Genomic DNA, 19,036 nt, shown 5'->3' with positions numbered 1-19,036 from the left:
CCCTACCCTCTCCCTACATATTCATGAACCTAGTGGGTAAAACACAAGTGATTAGTTCCAAATGGAGGTCATAGATGGCGTTGTCCCGAACTTTACTCGCGGTATCGCCAGATTTATACTGTTTTCGTTCGTTCGTTTCAGCCGAAAGACGTCCACTGCTGGACAAAGGCTAAGTTAATACACAACTTTTACAGAATCCATTTTTTTAGGTAGGCATATTAAACATTAAAATACTTAGTATAGAATTTACCTTTTCCCATTTCTTTTCTGCAAATGAGAAGCACCACAAGTCCTTGTAATGGTGGAACTGTGTCTCAGTGGGGCTGGTGAACTCTCCTCCAAAAACCCACAGCTCACCCCTGGCAAATTAAGAAAAAACTAGGTGATGAGGGGTATCATTCTTATACTTAACAGTCGGCACCACATGCGATTGACCTGACTACTCTAGGGCAAATACAAAACACCTCCTACCGCTTCAGCACTCACCAGTTGGCGCCACTACCTTCGCCACTAGCAAGTGACAGTGACCTTACTCCACAGTAGTGATTGACATGACCCTACTCTAGTGTCGCCAACTGTTAAGAGCTAAAACGATAACGACATTGTTGCATATTATCCCAAATCTTAAATCTTTTTTTTTACTCAAATAATTTATGCAAAACCTTACAAAGTAATAACAAAATATTAGCATGTAATGTAGAAGCATTTAAACAACTTACTTATTAGCAGGTGTGGCGACAGCTTGGTGCGCGCTGCGCGGCGGCGGCGCGCCGGGTGCCTTTATTTGCCGCCACGAGTTCTTGTCCGGGTTGAACAACAGCAGTTCATTGTATACTTGAGTCTAAAAGAAAAGTGCAATAATTATAAAAACGTGACTTTTTTTATTTATAGCAAAATAAGTTGTCTTTTATAACATAAGTGAATTGATTATGGAAATGAACAACATTTTGAAAATGTATGTAGAATTTGCTTTTGCTTCATTTACAGACCAATCTTTCCAATAAGTATGTAAGTAGCAACTAGTTCTTTCTATACACATACAGGTGTAAATTAAAAGTAATTCAAAACCTTTAGTACCATAAAAACTAAAACATTGTTTTTCTTCTTTTCATGCAAGTAAAACAAAAAATGAAACATTTCATTTCCAATCAGCAAAAATGGTTTTATCACAATTTTAAAGTTTTATGACATAAAACATATTATTAAACTCTCTTTTTACTTACAGTCTGACCGTTATGGTACTCTCCGCCGAACAGAATCAGCTCGTTAGTGGTGGGATGCGGGGTCAGTGAGGCATAGGCCCTGGGCGACGGCGGACTGGGAAGGGTCTTCTCTGACGCCTGACCACGCTTCGCTTCTTCCCGCTCTATCTCAGCTATTACTTTTGCTATATCTTCCTAATGTGAACAAACATTAAAAATACAATGAATGAATGAATTTTGCTGGCAGAAAAATAAAATATTTTTTTACAGAATTTAGATAAATGAATTTATTTTTACATTTTTTACGGATCATTTTAAAAACATTAGATTTATTAAAGTTTAGCGCGGTTAATGAGACAGGTGGTAGGTAATATGTAGAAAAATAATTAATTTACAGTACCGAAATGGGCCTAATACAATATACAACGTGTAAAGTTAGGCATTGTACCAATTTTTATTATAGAAAACATTGAACATGCAAATAAATTTAATTTATTTAATTAATGAAGGTAACAACCAAAGCATGGACTAACCTCTCCCAGGTTCGCTAATTCTTTTTTCAGTTTATTCGCCAATTTCTTTTCAGTTTTAGCAGCAGTTTTAACAGCGCCGCTAACCTTGTTCTTGTTCTTTTTCTTGCCCATTTTTTAAAATTAGGCCTAAGATTTTTATTTCAAAAGTTTATTTTCAAAACAGCACACAACACCAATAAATCATTAACGTGGGTGTTCAAATACCAACTTAATAAAAGAATTCTAGGTTCAAAAATTCCTAATAATATTTAATTTAATGTAACGTGGTCCACGTGTTTTGTTGTAATTGTTGTTAATTTGATGTTTATTATAAAATATCATACAAAATAATGCAAACAATATATTTTTAAAAACAATTAATCTAAAAAAATTAGTTAGTATAATTAAGTTTTCGAACGACTCTAACTTTTGTTGACAGCATCAGCGTTTCGTTTTTCGTTCTAGTCAGCAATATATTTATTTTTAATGGTAATAATATAAATAATAAAAGTAAAATACAGTTTTAAACAATATTATTTGGTATTTTATGTAAAATAATATTTTTTACATTTTGAATTTGTGCTTTCGCTTTAAAATTCTGTCAATCTGTGTTGAAAATTGAAATCAAAATGACATTTGGCTTAGTGATGGGCCAACTCGGGAAAAACAAAACTCGATTTAACCCGAGTTAAAATCCACGTAACTCGGGTTGAACTCGAGTTACGTAACTCGAGTTAACTGGATGGACAAGTCAGTTTTTTACTTATTTTAACCAGTTTATTCCCTCAGATTCGTATTAACATTTAAAAAAATATCATTTATAATGTATTGGGAGAATCATACTAACTAAAGTAAGAAAGAAAAAAATATTGTTTGAAATATAATAATTTATTCATGGATTTTTGGCTTGAATTTTAATTTTTAAAAATATTTATGTTTATTATCACTTGGCATTTTTCAAAAACAGAACATAAGACACGAAAATCTACAACAATAACCGGAAGTTTAAAGTTAACTTCAAATGAACATAGTCTCAACACTCAAATGATCGGCAATCTTCGGTCCATGTCGGATCCATTCGGTTTACGATACGAACTCGAGTCAGAGAGAATTCAACTCGAGTGGGTTCGAGTTACGCCCAACTCGAGTTAACTCGAGTTACTTACTCGAGTTGACCATCACTAATTTGGCTATCAGCTGTTGCTGCGTGCTGGTGCCTGTGTAGCTTCATCAATGTAACATTTTCTTGAATCTTCATCATATCATAATTAGTTGAATTTGAATTGTACAGAAAAGCTCCTATCTATTTTACAAAATGGATGTGTAACTTGTGCGTTTCGAATTAAACGAAGGTAGTTTTCTCAAGAAATCGTAATGATGTCAGCAGCTGGAAGTTCCGTGAGTTTTTTTATATTTCTATGAAAAATTAATGAATTGTTTGTTTTATTTAATGAAATTTACTGAACAATGATTGTCTCAGGGGGCCCCGGCAGCTCAAGAGTTCAAAATAAGAGTGCCTAAGAATGTAAATAAGAAGTATCATGTGATGCGATTCAACGCGACGTTGAACGTGGATTTTGCAAAATGGACTCACGTAAAGATGGAAAGAGAAAACAACATCAAGGAATTCAAAGGAATCGAAGAGGAAATGCCCAAGTGAGTGAATATTTACAGTGAACAATGGTAATGAAACTATTAAGTCTATCCAATGAGATAAATCCAGCAGTAAGTTTAACTTAGTGAATTATCTACAATATTATTGATGAGTCATAAAATAATGTTTAAGTTAATATTATGCAACATTTAGTACTAATATTGTTAAGACTTAGAGACTAAACTTTATAAGATAAAGTATACATATATTTGAGTAATCAACATCTTGCTATGTGTTCACCAAGGTTTGGAGCTGGCTCAGAGTACGGCCGAGACATTCGCGAGGAGGCTCGTCGCAAGAAGTTTGGTATCATCTCGCGCAAATACAAGCCGGAGGATCAACCGTGGATACTGAAAGTGGGAGGCAAGACTGGCAAGAAGTGAGTCAGCTTTATTTGTTGATATGCCAAAATATGTTGAGTTTGCAATATTTTGCAGTAGGTCACGTTTTTACTTCATTATTGACCTGAATTTCCTATATAAAGATAGATGATGAGATGATTTTTAATATTTTGATGACTAGGAAATTTAATTTCTCTTGTTCGGCAAATCTGATTGCTTATATCAATAAACTACAAGCAGGCCTGTTCATCTCTGCGAGTTTACATCGAAAACAAAACACGCACGATGGCCCACCTATTACTATTCAACAAGGATACTATTCGACAAGGCCTCACATACGAGCGAACATTGACTCACGCATGCGTATTCTTGTGTATGATGGAAGAAAATGGTGTACTAAATACTGTGCAGTATTTAACTGCCTAAATAATAATAAAAACACAGAATTTACTTTTTTAAGTTGCCTCAAGACACTGAGAGGTAAATAAGTAGTAGTTAATATTATTCATGATAATTCATGCTAAATCATGTATTTCCTCCGCCATTTCCGCAGTTTGGCACCTCACGTCACATCATTTTACCGAAGTCAGCCCTATAGCTTCGGCGCAGTGCCGATCACAGACGTTTGTCAACAAAATGGTGCTTGACTCTTGAGACAGGCTAAATTACACCATATTGTAAATGACATTGAGCATACATTTTTTTAAATACCTTCGAGAAGTAAAACTTCTGTATGTAGTACTTATTATTATTCTGTGCTATAGCCTGACCAGGAACATAAAAACCCTGGCATAGAGGCGCGTCAATTGCATTTGATAGTGCAACACTGAGTACAGTCGTACCTGTGTTAAATTAATAGGCTAACTTTATGTATCAGGATTCAGGATTACGGGCTAATTTGATATTTTCATAAATTAACGACAACATATTATTATAGGTAACCTAGTTTAAATAAATTAAATGAAACCATCAATCGAGCTAGTAGGATTTATTTTATTATTCATCAATAATAAAACTCAGAACTTGAATATTCAACTGCAATGTCTGCTAAGTACGCTTCAAACTCGGTACTTCTTTCCCAATTCCATAAAATTCAACACTTAAAAAGTGACAAAAAACTTTAAAATAGGTAGTTGAAACAAACCACAGCTAATTTTCATAGTGGACTGTACTATACGATAAACATGTCAGTCAATTTGACAACCTTTGTCGGAAACATTATTCAATGAAAATATTGTCCGAACCCTTAGTATTTCTCTTCGACAAATAATTTAACACATTGTGAACCACTTTTCTTTCACGACTATAAAAAGATTTTAGCAATTTAATTCACAAAATCAATTGCGCACATTTAAAATAAAGTTTGTTTACACTTTGACAGCAATAGACTGACATGCAAGGTGACATGTTAATGAAGTTTTCAGTTACTGTTGCCATTAAAAGAAATTAGTACCATTAGTTTTCCGCAACATGGCGAGGGTTTTTATGTTCCTGGTCAGGCTATACAAGTAAATATTTTGGAAGTGAAAAATTTTGCATTAAATAAGTCTAGTCTTGCCAAAATAACAAAATGCTTCGATTTACTTTGATTTCATTTCACATGTATTTAATTTTAGATTCAAAGGCATCCGTGAGGGTGGTGTGTCGGAGAATGCAGCGTATTACGTGTTCACCCACGCCGCTGATGGTGCTATCGATGCATATCCGCTGCAGGAATGGTAAATAATTCTGAGTCTCTATGTAAATACAGCTTTGTGTATTATCATCATTGCATACTATATTTTGTAAACAATATACTATATGAGTATTTCTCAAAAAAAATGTACGTAACGAAATAGTAGTAACGAAATAGTAAGGCCATAAGGCTTGTTATACATTGGCGAAATATTGTGAATGCTCTTCATTTATTCAATTCGAAATATTTGTAAGTATGCACCCAAATACGGGGTAATATTAAGGGGTTAGAAATAAAATAAGGGAGTAATCATTCATACTATTTTAATAAAATTATTTTTGTTCCATCATGTTTATCCATTTTAAGTCGTTCTCTGTAAGCTTTTTGCCTTTCGGCATTGGTTTTTGGTGGCATTCCTAAAAAAACAAAAGAAGTAATCACATAAAAACGTAATCTAAATGATTTGATAATTTTTTGCTGGTGGCACTTCTGTAAAGCAGATAGTATCCAATCCTTTTGTTATTAACGCTCTATATTTTTTGAAATAAATTAAGTAGTGAATATTACTATGCTTAGTCAGGTAATAACAGTATACACTCAGCATTATGTTGTACTTTTTCGTAACGTAACGAAATTCGTAAAAAACGTAACGAAATATTAGACAAAATGAGATCAGAAACAAGTATTTTTTTGATAAAATTTGTTACAGCAAATATAAAAGCTTACTAAATGTTCGTACCACACGTATTACAAAAAATGGTTAAATGAAGACTTACCGTTCTATATAAAATCGCTGATTTTACTGCCTGTTACGAAAAAGTAATCCCACAAAACACACACGTTTTCACTAATTTTCGCGATAGATGTTATGGCGGAGACGTCAGGCCAACAGCCATTCAGAGTGCAGCTATTGTTGTCCGTGTAAAATAAATACGGAATTGTTCAGAAACCATGGGAAAGTAGAAATAAATCGTAACTAAAGAGTAAATAACGAAATAGTAAATGAGAGCGACTCATTTTGTTTTTTTGCTTTAAATTGCCAATTCATTATGACACCCCATAGAAAATCAATTTGATACAGAAACTGCGATTACTGTAGAACGATAATACAAAGAAATTTACAATAATTTAGTAACGTATCGCATTTTATGAAACAAAAACACATGAAAAAGCTAGGGTGGCAAACAGATTTTTGTATGAAAGGTAAAAAAGGACTATTTTTAAAATATCTAAATATTTGGTAATAAGTAGGATTATAGCTATAATTCTTCGTTATCTTAAAGATTAATATTCATCCTTCAAAATTGTGTGTGTGTTTTTTTTGTGTGATGATTTATAAATATAAAACTTTGAACTGTTTCAAAGCACACATTTTTTTTTCAAAATGTACATTTTTTTTGAGAAATACTCATATGTATTCCCTTATGCTTAAGCCTTATTTTACTGAATAGAGTCTTTAGGTTTAATATTTATTTATTAAAAACATGTTAAAATTGTTTACAGGTACAACTTCCAGCCTATCCAACGGTACAAGGCTTTGTCTGCTGAAGAGGCAGAGCAAGAATTCGGAAGGTAATATCATACTTATAATCAATTGACACAAACACAAAGAAATGGCATATCATTATCATCATCATGCCTCTCCCAATGATTTCCTTACTCTGTGTAATTGTTATGAGCTTGTGGACACGCCGACGAGCTAAATCGCATCTTATGTAGCTATAATACGTACTATTTTGCTACAAAAATCGATCGTCTGTCTACTTGTCGCAAACGCAACAAGGTCTACTTCTCACTAATGTACCGCAATATGGCATCTTATGCATCTTATAATACGTGCTATTTTGCATTGACATCTGGCAGACGCAACAAGGTGCTGAACTACTCGCTGATGTTCCGCAGTATGGCATCTTATTGTTGTTTTAATAGTTGCAGTTTTACAATAAAGACGCAACAAGATCTAATTCTCACTAATGTTCCGCAATATTGCATCTTATGCATCTGTAATACGTGCTATTTTGCATCGACAACTGGTAGACGCAACAAGGTGCTGAACTACTTCTCGCTGATGTTCCGCAGTATGGCATCTTATTGTTGTTATAATAGTTGCAGTTTTACAATAAAGACGCAACAAGGTCTACTTCTCACTAATGTTCAGCAATATTTCATCTTATGCATCTTATAATACGTGCTATTTTGCATTGACATCTGGCAGACGCAACAAGGTGCTGAACTACTCGCTGATGTTCCGCAGTATGGCATCTTATTGTTGTTATAATAGTTGCAGTTTTACAATAAAGACGCAACAAGGTCTACTTCACACTAATGTTCCGCAATATTGCATCTTATGCATCTTATAATACGTGGTATTTTGCATCGACAACTCGCAGACGCAACAAGGTGCTGAACTACTTCTCGCTGATGTTCTGCAATATGGCATCTTATTGTTGTTATAATAGTTGCAGTTTTACAATAAAGACGCAACAAGGTCTACGTCTCACTAATGTTCCGCAATATTGCATCTTATGCATCTTATAATACGTGGTATTTTGCATCCACGTCTGGCAGACGCAACAAGGTGCTGAACTACTTCTCGCTGATGTTCCGCAAACGCATGCGCGGCGAAGAGGGCGCCGACGACCCCGACGAGCCCGACGAGAAGAAGCCCAAAGGCGCCAAGGCCAAGAAAGGTACATTATAATAATAAGCCTTTTATTTCCGAAAATATGTACATTTTACATTTAACACTTTCTTAATTTAGGATTAACACTAATACAAATACTTCACTTAAAAAACTTTCACAAAATGTCTAAAATTTCGGTGTGCCTATTGGCAAAGAAAGGTACATTGCTTTCGTTTTATTTTGTTTTGACATTTTTTGTTTTACATCATTTTAAAGATTTTGTTTTTTTTTGTTTTTGACAGATTTTTTTAAATGCATGACATAATATTTTTGTTATCTCTTGTATTCGTATTTCGTCAATGTTCAAAGGAATTACTCTGGTCTTTGTCATGTAGTAGTGATGAAAAACCCATGCAAAAATCTATGTCAACGCGTGTTTGTAGCGATACAGACGCGATACACTCAATAGTTGGACCCAATCACCTCGGTCGAAGCGCGTTTAAAAAACGCATGATTACATTCAACAACAATTCAAAAACAATTCACGCATGATACAAAAAAGTTACATTCTTTATGAACACTGTTTTAAAGAGACTTGACATTTCCATACTAAACGTCAGTGTTTTAAACACTGTTCAAGGAGCGTTTAATTTTTATTAGCAAGGGAGTTATTATTTATGTCACCAGAGGACGTTTTATATTTCACTCAAGAGACAATAAATTCTTTAAACACAATCAATTGCAGACTTGAAAATATCGGAAATGGACGAGTGGATCGATTCGGACGACGAGTCCTCGGATTCGGAGGCCGGTGAGAAGGACAACGATAGCGACTCGGGCGCTAAGAAGAAAAAGGACAAGAAGAAAGGTTGGTCAACTGTTCTTTGGAATCATTAACCCTTAGGCTGGTTTTAGTGTCACACGGACTGTCAGTGTGGATCGCTCCGCACAGCCGATCTGTATGAACTGCTAGGGAGCGAGCGGTTCCTCCGGACCGCATTACTCTAAAACGCTCCCTAGAAGTTCATACAGATTGGCCGTGCGGAGCGGGTCCGCACCGGACGGTCCGCGTGACACTAAAACCAGCCTTAACTAAGCTCTGGTGGTCATAGAGCCCACATCAATTTGATCTTTATGTGAAGATACGTTTGAGAACCAATTGTTATTTTTTAGCCTGGATAGTGGTTAATTGCTTTGTACTAAATAGAGATGTGGTGTTAAACCTTTATACGGCAGTGGGAATATAGTTCCTACCATATTTTAAACTTAATTCTAATTTGCATACAAAATAAAATTTATAAAATCAGATTTGTATGAAAATTTAAAAAGAATGATGATATCAATTTTCTGACTTCACCATACCATTTATTATATGCACATGTTAACATGGGCTAGTGTCGGCTTATAAACCCATTAACCTAATACCCTGTAGATCGTTTCATCCACGAAGACACGCCCCACCATTTTTCCGCTAATGTTTGAGTGTTATCGGTACACGCACACTACAGTAATGACGCTCGGATCAAACTCACCTTGACCACGGTAATAATATCATACAGTATTGTAACTTCATATAAACAGACGAAACGAGAAATTTCGAAATTCAAATCTCGGTATGCGCTCGGTATGCAAAAGTCGGGGGTGTCGCGAATGTGCCGAATGGACGTCGGTGGCCAAGTGTTAAATGACAAAACTGATTGAATTTGACTGACCGTCATTTACGGTCAAATTGGTCAAAAACTAGTCAAATTGTCATTTTCAGTCAGTTTGATTTGAAATGAAAATTATATTGTATTAAACCAGCTTTTGCCCACGACTTCGCCCGCCCCAAATTAAAGTAACAGATCATTATGATTATAAAGTTTCAAAATTATTTAAGTAATTTTTACTAAATTAAATCTACTAATCACAAAACGACACACATTTTTAACCTATTCCATTCACAAAGTATTTTGTTTGTCTAACTAAATAAAAAAATACAATCACAAAACTAGATAGAAATTCTAAGTAGGCAGATGTAATTAAACTGGGTAATGTAGGTGGGCAGCCCTATCGCATGTTGTCATACTGTGACGTACCGCGCGACTGTTGACATTTATTTCAAAAATATGGCCGAGTTGGAATACTGTATAGATAGTACATATTACCGTGCCTTGACCAAAACTCGGTGGGGCGCGTCTTCATGGATGAAACGATCTATAAAATACTTTTTCTTCCTAGCCAACAGAAGATATAAAAATTGTGAGTTATAATTTCAAAATCAATTCTTTTTTTTAATAGGTAAACAAGTAGTAAAAATTAGTAGTAGTAGTAGTGTCACGAGTATTTTTAACGCGCTGTTTTTATACCGAAAAGCTGCCAGTAACTTTAATTTATGCGGCTTTAGGCGGTTATCACACTGCGCCGCGCTCCGCCGCGGTACGCGGGACGACAGATTTAATCATTGTATGCAAGTACCTCAGTTTGTATAGAAAACACGCGCGGCACAACACACTGACAACGCGTCCGCGCGCGGGATTTTTATATGAAACTAGCTGACCCGGCGAACTTTGTTCCGCCTTAATGGCAATAAATAAGCAGACTTTTTTTTTAAATTTCGAACGGGATAAAAAGTATCCTATGTCCTTCTCCTGGCTCTCTCCCTGACAATTTTCAGCTAAATCGGTTCAGCCGTTCTTGAGTTATAAGTGGAGTAACTAACACGACTTTCTTTTATATATATAGATCACGCGCTCCGCGGCGGAGCGCGGCGCAGTGTGATAACCGCCTTATGGCCAGGGAGAGGGAAAGTTCAAAATGTTCATCAGCATCATCATCATCATCATGATCATTTCAGCCATAGGACGTCCACTACTGAACATCGGCCTCCCCCAATGATTTCCATGTTGATAGATTGGTAACGGCCAGCGTCCAGCGCCTTCATGTTCAAAATACCTCTTTGAAATGTTGCTAATACGAAATTAATAGACGACCCTCTAAGGTGTAAATTGTTGCCCCATGGCCATTAGCATTTGCCCGCCTCTTCACCTGCGTGTGTCAACTTTTTCAGTCATAAAAACTTTATCGCGCGGGTCTCTGTTTCAATAACCGGGATAAAAACTATTAACCAAGGCGCAGACCATCGATTTTTCGTCGGCCGATAGTTTAGTCGGGCAGTTGATCAGTATGGGCATGTATGCAAGTGCGCACATTACACCGATTGGATTTGGCCGATTCTTCATACAACTATTGGTCCAACTATCGGCCAACTAAAAATCGGTGGTCTGCGCCTAGTCTTATAGTTGTCGCAATTCACGAAGGCGAGTGAGCTTTACATGTGGCTCTCTATTGTTCGTTCTTCAAAAGTTTTGATAGACATTACACTTCGTTATGTGCATGTACACGTACACACAAGTAAAGCTCACTCGCCTTCGTGAGTTGCAAGAACTATAGTCTGGTCTGTGAGCACGTAGAATTTTGTCCAATGACCCCAAGCTACCCATCCTTATCGCTCGCGCGTAATTATGTTGCTGTCGCGTTCGCACACTCACTGCGGGCGCCCGTAATTACGCGCGAGCGATAAGGATGGGTAGCTTGGGGTCATTGGACAAAATTCTACGTGCTCACAGACCGGGCTTTAGGTATAATAAAGTTTTCCTCCAATCTCGTATGTAGCAGCGGCCTTGAAGAAGAAAAAGAAGAAAGTCAACGACGAAGCCTTCGAGGAGAGCGACGACGGCGACGAGGAGGGCCGGGAGAAGGATTATATCTCGGACTCGTCCGACAGGTGACTTTATTTCCTTGTGATACGGTTGATTTTGACTTGACACGAAATAAATAATAGTTTGTTGTCAGCTGACTTTATACCCTTGTATACAGGGTGTTAGGTAAATGGCTATATGAGCCGACACTAGCCCATGTTAACATGGGCACATAAATGGTATGGTGAAGTCAGAAAATTGATGTCTTCATTTTAATTATTTTAATTTTCATACAAATCGGATTTTATAAAATTAATTTTGTATGAAAATTTAAAAAATTAAAATAATGATATCAAATTTCTGACTTCACCATACCATTTATATGCTTATGTTAACATGGACTAGTGTCGGCTCATATACCCATTTACCTAACACCCTGTAGATGACCTACACTGAACTGTCCCATCAAACTCTATGACAGGGGGGCGCCATCGTTGAACTATTATAGTTTCCACTATGGCAAAAATCGGAACTAGCGATCCTGTATTGACGGTGGCGCCCCCCTGTCAATGTCACGGGTGGGACAGTTCAGTGTATTGGGTCTATAATACGGTTGCTTTTGTCTTGATATGACAGTTTAAATAATAATTTGTTGTCAGGTGACTTTATACATTTGTATGCTTTGTATAAGAATACCATGAAAATAATATTAAAAATGTCAATCTACTATTAAATAGCAGGTTTTCGTTGGTTTGGGACTTTCTGTGACGATAAGTTAAAAAACTATTGTCGTTAACGTTATATTTTGTTTCAGTGAATCTGACCACGAGACTAAAGCGAACAAAGAGTTGAAGGGAGTGGCAGAGGAAGATGCTCTGAGGTTTGTACTCTGTAAAAAAACATTTCAAATTCAGATATTAATCCTACCTGCACTTTGACTTCTTATCTAGTAACCCATCAATGTCCGTATCAGTATCGCCGATTATTTTACCTGCATATCTTTGCAATATCTTTCTGCATAAGGTCTTAAACAATCTATAGTATCAAATACTATTGTTACATTCCTATTTATAACCTATAGCATGTTGATTACATTGTAAAATTTCATCAAATTCTCCTCAGTAGATTTTGCGTAAAGGAGTCTTAGATTGGTTGTATATTCATCCATTAATCATATCACAAAACGTTCGCGTTTTAATACATATGGTTAATTTTAGCAATCTATTAAGAGACTGCAGCGTCAGCGAAAACCCACAAATTACGAGCCGAGTAAGAATGGTGGCGCGACGAACTAAACAGCATACAAACTGTTTTACAGAGTAGACACTCAACACAGAGGAAAACTTATATCTTCTAAGCAAAAAGTGCATTTATAAATATGTAGAGTAGTTACTGGTTAGGCAGGCATTATAATTATGTACCTAATATTTTTATAATGTATAAAAGTTTCGTGAAATGTTTCCTAGCTAGACGTTCAATTCTCAATAAGTAGACTATTAAGGCAAAGTCACAGTATAACATAATATTAGTATTAAGGTAACTGTCTTATCTTTATAATCGGTAATTCAGTATTATTGCGTACTTGAATGAATTCAGTTTATTACAGTACTATTACACTGAATAAACTTTTTCTTTCATTTTTTCCATGTGATCAATTAACTCAATATTGATTTCCACATCGCTTATTTTCATACCACATCTCTGGTCGAAACACCCAAGCCGATTCACAGCTTCGCTATGTTAAACGCCCTTGGTCAAAACCGACTGGAAAAATCAGTCAAAGATGATATTGACCAAGAGCGTCAGTCAAAACCACTTTTGACTGATTTTTGCAGTCAATAGAGGTTTTGACCGATTATGAGTTTTGATTGTAACAGCTATACATCCTAGCTCCACTCATCTTCGTAACATGTCTTTGCACTAACGTCGCTCTTTACAGCCAGTCCAAATTCTTCATTTGCGGCTTTTTTACTTTGGCTAATTCTCAGACACCATACAGATGTTCTGATATGCAAGGTTTCACAAGAGCAGTTGTGATTTGCTCTAGGACAGTGAATCCTATACCTAGAGACATAAAGCTGCCACGATTTGTGATTGACAGTGAGTTCTTTGCTACTGTGAGATTTTTATCACTTTGAATTACATACCTATTTGGCATACAAGTAAAAGTGGGAATGAAAACCATTTTTATGTTCTCCAAAATTTTTTAGATTTCTGAAACGCAACCAAATGGAAAATTGTGGTGCGAAAATCCTTGGAATTGCTCAAAAATTTAATTGGATTCATACCTACTTGAAATCTACAAGTTGTACCCTGTGGAAAGAATAACAGGATTGGTATGTGTTCTTTCGGCCTTCATGTTACCTGCCTCTAAAACAATAACAAGTAACGTTTGGCACTAACAAAATAATTATCTTTTAGTTTTGACTGAATTGGAATATTTTAACCTTATGTATGAATTAAGGTAACCACGTACTATCTTGGCTACTTTGGATTTTGGTCTAATAATATATGAACCATCAGGTCTCTTTGACAAAGGCACATTATAACGATCTGGTATCGCCCGATTCCTCATACAAATTGGAAGCCGACCAAACTACCGTCGACTAATGCCCGTTTCCACCATCAATCCCTAATTTTTAAGTGATGGTAACACATAACAGGAATTTTACTTTCATAGGGGAAACTTAGGTATTGATGGTAAGGCTGATTTTAGTGTCACGCGGACTGTCAGTGCGGATCGCTCCGCACAGCCGATCTGTATGAACTGCTAGGGAGCGAGCGGTTCCTCCTGACCGCATTACTCTAAAACGCTCCCTAGAAGTTCATACAGATTGGCCGTGCGGAGCGGGTCCGCACTGGACGGTCCGCGTGGACACTAAAACCAGCCTAAAAACGGGCATAAAAGTCTGTAGTCTGCGGCGTGTCTTAAATAGAAAAGGCAGCTGCAGTACTAAGCTTTACCTTCTAGGAAGCTGCTGACCTCCGACGAGGATTCGGAAGAGGAGCAGGAACAGAAGGCCAAGGAGGAGGACGTGCAGGAAGACGAGCCCACCAAGGAGGGCGAGGAGCGCGCCAGCAAGCTCACCAAGAAGAAGAAAAAGGCTGACGACGTTAAGAAAGAGAAAGGTAGCTTAGTTTTGCAGGGTACTCGAATCGCACTAAGGCCTCAGCCTCGAGTTTAGCGGGCAGCGGGGCGGGAGCGGCGGCGGCGCGGGAGCGGCAGGATCTTATGCGTAAAATCAAATAGACCGGTTCTCGAAAACAGCGGCGCGGGAGCGGGCAACGAGCGGGCAGCGCACTCCTTCTTTTGCCCACAATAAATCGAGCGTTAGGAATAAATTTGAATCGAAATAAAATTGTCACCGTTGTTCAGACATTTCGTTTGCGAATAAAAACAAATATCTCGACAACACAACCCCGAACACAACACTTCGCCGCTAAAGCGCCGCGCGAGCTGCCCGCTTGTTTCGAGAACGGGTCTGCGTTGCCCGCCCCGCTCCCGCGCCGCCGCCGCTCCCGCGCCGCCGCCGCTCCCTCCCCGCTGCCCGCTAAACTCGAGGCTGAGGCCTTAGGCCCCTCGCCCACGGCGACTTTTTATGCAGTAGCGATTCTGTCGCGCGTTCGCATCGATATAGTCGCAATGCGGTCGCTACCTGTGTGCCCTCGCCCACATCGCAATGCAAACCTGATTTAATAACCCTCGCTCCGTTCTCTCCCCGATTTCGTCTGACATGGTCGAGTGTTTGCATCGATACAGTCGCGCTGTTATAGCGCATTAGTAGCGCGTTGGCATCGCTTCTGTAGTGCGTTGCAAATGCGACTAACGCGCGTTAGTAGCGATGCTGTCACTCGTTTACGAAACGCGCGACAGCATCACTACAAAAACTCGCCGTGGGCGAGAGCCCTTAGGTCCAGTTTCCACCAAAGCGGAGAAGTGTTATAAATGAAATAACTAATCAATTTCATTATTTCCACTTCTCGTCTCCGCTCCGCACAGCTCCACTCCGCGCCGCCGCTGCTGTCAAATTCTATGGAAAAAATCTCCGCTCCGTTTTGGTTAAAACCGGGCCTAACTGCAAAAGAAGATTTTTTTTAATTCATATTACAATCAGTCTATATTGTCTACTACTGGGTATCAAAACATGTACGTGAGCAATCGTGGATTTTTCTGTAGACCCAAAATAGAGGAACAATCTCACCAACAATTTTTTTTTGTTATATCCCATTAAAGTTGTTGATGAAAGCTCCCAGTTGGCTTTATCTTTTTTGACATGTTCAGTAAATCATCGTTAGTTTTACACAACATCTTAACGTATTATACAGTGTGTCCGGGCTTGTAGTGATCAAACTTTAAGGGCAAAATCTAGGGACAATTTTATCGATAAAAATACTTCAAATTTGGGGCCTGACCCATTTCTCGAAAAATTACATCGATGTAAGTTTTTAATTTTTAGTTTACACCTCTTCTTTAAAAAACAAGTGAAAGTGTGGGTAGCTTAACATTAATATGTAAATATTTTATATCATGCGATAGCCAATAAAATTATCTATTAGTAGAAGAAGAAAACACACACAAATTTCATACATTTTATGTACGTAGCGCACGCGACATGCGAAAATGCACTGCCTGAAAGAATCACACAACCTATTCCGATTACTATGGAAACCGCTGGGAAGGGGTATCTTTGTTCAAAAATTTGTGTCTGTTTTCTTCTTCTACTAATAGATTATTTTATTGGCTATCGCATGATATAAAATATTTGCCTATTAATGTTAAGCTACCCACGCTTTCACTTGTTTTTTAAAGAAGAGGTGTAAACTAAAAATTAAAAACTTAAATCGATGTAATTTTTCGAGAAATGGGTCAAGCCCCGAATTTGAAGTATTTTCATCGATAAAATTGTTCATAGATTACGCCTTTAAAGTTTGATCACTACATGCCCGGACACACTGTATACTTGAGACTACCACATTCACTCAGTTTATGAGTAAAATGGTAATTTGTTTCAGAATCAAGTAGCGACTTCAGTTCGGACTCGGACACAGACCCCGAGAGCAGCAATAAGAAGCCCAAAAAAGGGAAAAGCAGCTCCAACGACAAGAATGGTACGTCGGCGACAGGTAACTTCTGATCCGCTTTGCAATGGAGGGAAGTCGAACCTTAATTTTGAACTCCTCCTATGTTCTTCTGATTAATTTCGTTGCGGGTCCAATGACAGTTTAACTTTCCCCCGGGACAAACTTGACCTTCATTGGTTGGGTTTTTGTGGCGGTCAAGCTGTAGATCCTGGCTACACAGGAGTTGCAGTGGTGGGAACGAGAGGTGGGAATAGTCCCATAAAAAAAGGTAACTTCTGATACGCCTTATTACTAATGCGTAAACATATTTATTGTCTATGTATTGTAGTAATCTCTAAATCGATATGACCCGCGTGGAGAGTGTAGGCGAACATTCATTGATGAGATATACAGGGTTACTTTTCAAAAATTTCGAGAATGGTTCATTCCACAAAAATGTTTAAAATAGCTTTAATGCCAGCCTAAATAGAGTAAATAGAAATTAGCGTTACTCGAAAATTCATTAACCCTTAACGGATCATGTGCCGAGATTCCAGACAAAAATCCAAGTCTGATTCAGTGCTCACGCGTAAGAGTTTAATAAGATAGAGGGAATATAGTCCCACTTTATTTTTAACCTTATTCTCCCTTGTCTTTAGGTAGAAAAACAATGAAAAATTTGGACTTGCTTAGTGTTTTCTTCTTATTCCCTCGTTGAAAACCAATGAAAAATTTGAACTTGCTATATCAGTGTTTTCTTTTAATTTGCAGCGAGCGCTCCCAATAGCGCGAGCACGTCGCGCTCGGGCACGCCGACGCCCGCGCCAAGCGCCGCCAGCGCCGCCGTGGCCGCCGCCAACGCCGCCAACAACGCGCCGCCCTCCAAGCGGCCCAAGCTCGACCCCTCCTACATGTGAGTAGCGCGTGTAGCGCGGCAGTAGCGCGTGTAGACAGCGCCGCCGTGGCCGCCGCCAACGCCGCCAACAACGCGCCGCCCTCCAAGCGGCCCAAGCTCGACCCCTCCTACATGTGAGTAGCGCGTGTAGCGCGGCAGTAGCGCGTGTAGACAGCGCCGCCGTGGCCGCCGCCAACGCCGCCAACAACGCGCCGCCCTCCAAGCGGCCCAAGCTCGACCCCTCCTAAATGTGAGTTCGTTCGTTTGTTCGTTTGTTTGTTTCAGCCGAAAGACGTCCACTGCTGGACAAAGGCCTCCCCCAAGGATTTTCACGATGACCGGTCCTGCGCTGCTCGCATCCAGGCACCTTCCGCGACCTTCACCAGATCGTCGGTCCACCTAGTGGGAGGCCTGCCTATGCTACGTCTGCCCCAATGGCCATCAGCTCTAGGAGCTATGTGCCCCGCCCACTGCCACTTGATTTTTGCGATTCTGCTGGCTACGTCAGTTACTCTGGTTCTCCTACGGATCTCCTCATTTCTGATTCGATCACGCAGGGAAACTCCGAGCATAGCACGCTCCATCGCCCACATGTGAGTAAAGTCTCTGTATTGCTGTCGGCCGCAGTAAGTGTGCGAGCGCAACAGCAATATAATTACACGCGAGCGATAAGGATGGGTAGCTTGGGGTCATTGGTCGATATTCTACCTGCTCGGCGACCGGACTTTAGCGTATATAGACAGCGCAGCACGTCACACTCAGCACACCGAATACTTGTATAGCGCGTAATTATACACGGTGGAAACTATAAGTGATCTCACTCGAATATTTCTAAGTATACAAGATATCGAAAAACTGGTTAAGAGCGTCACAAGCTCTATCAAACGGAAACAATAAATAGGTTACAGAATAAACTGGATATACAGAATTGAGTCATAAAAAACTGCCTGTTAAGCGCCCTAAATATGCTCCCGTAACATCACTCTTACAGCCATACTAATAAAGCTCATTTTCCAGGGAATGCGGCGTGACTGAAGAGGCGGTGCGCCGTTACCTGGCCCGCAAACCAATGACGACCACAGAACTGCTGACCAAGTTCAAATCCAAGAGGACAGGGGTCAAGAGCGAGCGGCTGGTGGAAACCATGACTCAAATCTTGAAGAGGATCAATCCTGTTAAGCAGAACATCAATGGGAAGATGTATCTCAGTATAAAATAGTGATCATCACAATGTATTAAGTTAGTGTATTACTAAATAAATGAAATGTTTTTTTTTTAATTTGGTGTTTTATTCAACTCGTTATAAAGACTGGTTCGGAATGAACCACAATACTGTGAGGGACTGAAGAGTCGAGGCACATCGCCTATATACAGAACTCTCGCCTCGATCTAT

The 19,036-nt window shown here is 38.6% G+C and overlaps 2 protein-coding genes across 3 annotated transcripts; one reads left to right on the top strand and one right to left on the bottom strand.

Moving 5' to 3' along the window:
* Positions 1 to 2: 2 nt before the first annotated feature.
* Positions 3 to 1,914, bottom strand: LOC114361501 (kelch domain-containing protein 4). The gene is made up of 5 exons (XM_028316554.1): positions 1,736 to 1,914; positions 1,224 to 1,397; positions 720 to 841; positions 251 to 359; positions 3 to 29 (listed from the first exon to the last, which is right to left on the bottom strand). Exons 1-5 carry the CDS (start codon positions 1,844 to 1,846, stop codon positions 3 to 5), a joined length of 543 nt encoding a protein of 180 aa, XP_028172355.1. The 5' UTR covers positions 1,847 to 1,914.
* A 1,000-nt stretch (positions 1,915 to 2,914) lies between these two features.
* TfIIFalpha (transcription factor IIFalpha) lies at positions 2,915 to 18,922 on the top strand. 2 transcript variants are annotated; one of them, XM_028316573.1, is made up of 13 exons: positions 2,915 to 3,112; positions 3,195 to 3,370; positions 3,613 to 3,747; positions 5,326 to 5,427; positions 6,888 to 6,956; positions 7,953 to 8,074; positions 8,753 to 8,875; positions 11,662 to 11,773; positions 12,502 to 12,567; positions 14,659 to 14,816; positions 16,701 to 16,796; positions 17,520 to 17,661; positions 18,661 to 18,922. In XM_028316573.1, the coding sequence occupies exons 1-13, from the start codon at positions 3,089 to 3,091 to the stop codon at positions 18,860 to 18,862; spliced, it is 1,527 nt and encodes a 508-aa protein (XP_028172374.1). In that variant the 5' UTR covers positions 2,915 to 3,088; the 3' UTR covers positions 18,863 to 18,922. The 2 variants fall into 2 exon arrangements, with proteins under 2 accessions (XP_028172374.1, XP_028172373.1); XM_028316572.1 differs by having other exon boundaries at positions 16,701 to 16,811.
* Positions 18,923 to 19,036: the final 114 nt, after the last annotated feature.

This window comes from Ostrinia furnacalis, unplaced genomic scaffold, assembly GCF_004193835.3.
Source record: "Ostrinia furnacalis isolate ACB-3 unplaced genomic scaffold, ASM419383v2 OfSCF5765, whole genome shotgun sequence".
In the NCBI taxonomy this organism is placed as follows: Eukaryota; Metazoa; Arthropoda; class Insecta; order Lepidoptera; family Crambidae; genus Ostrinia; species Ostrinia furnacalis.
Note: the sequence above shows the minus strand (reverse complement) of the source record. Positions and strands in the feature narration are given on the sequence as shown.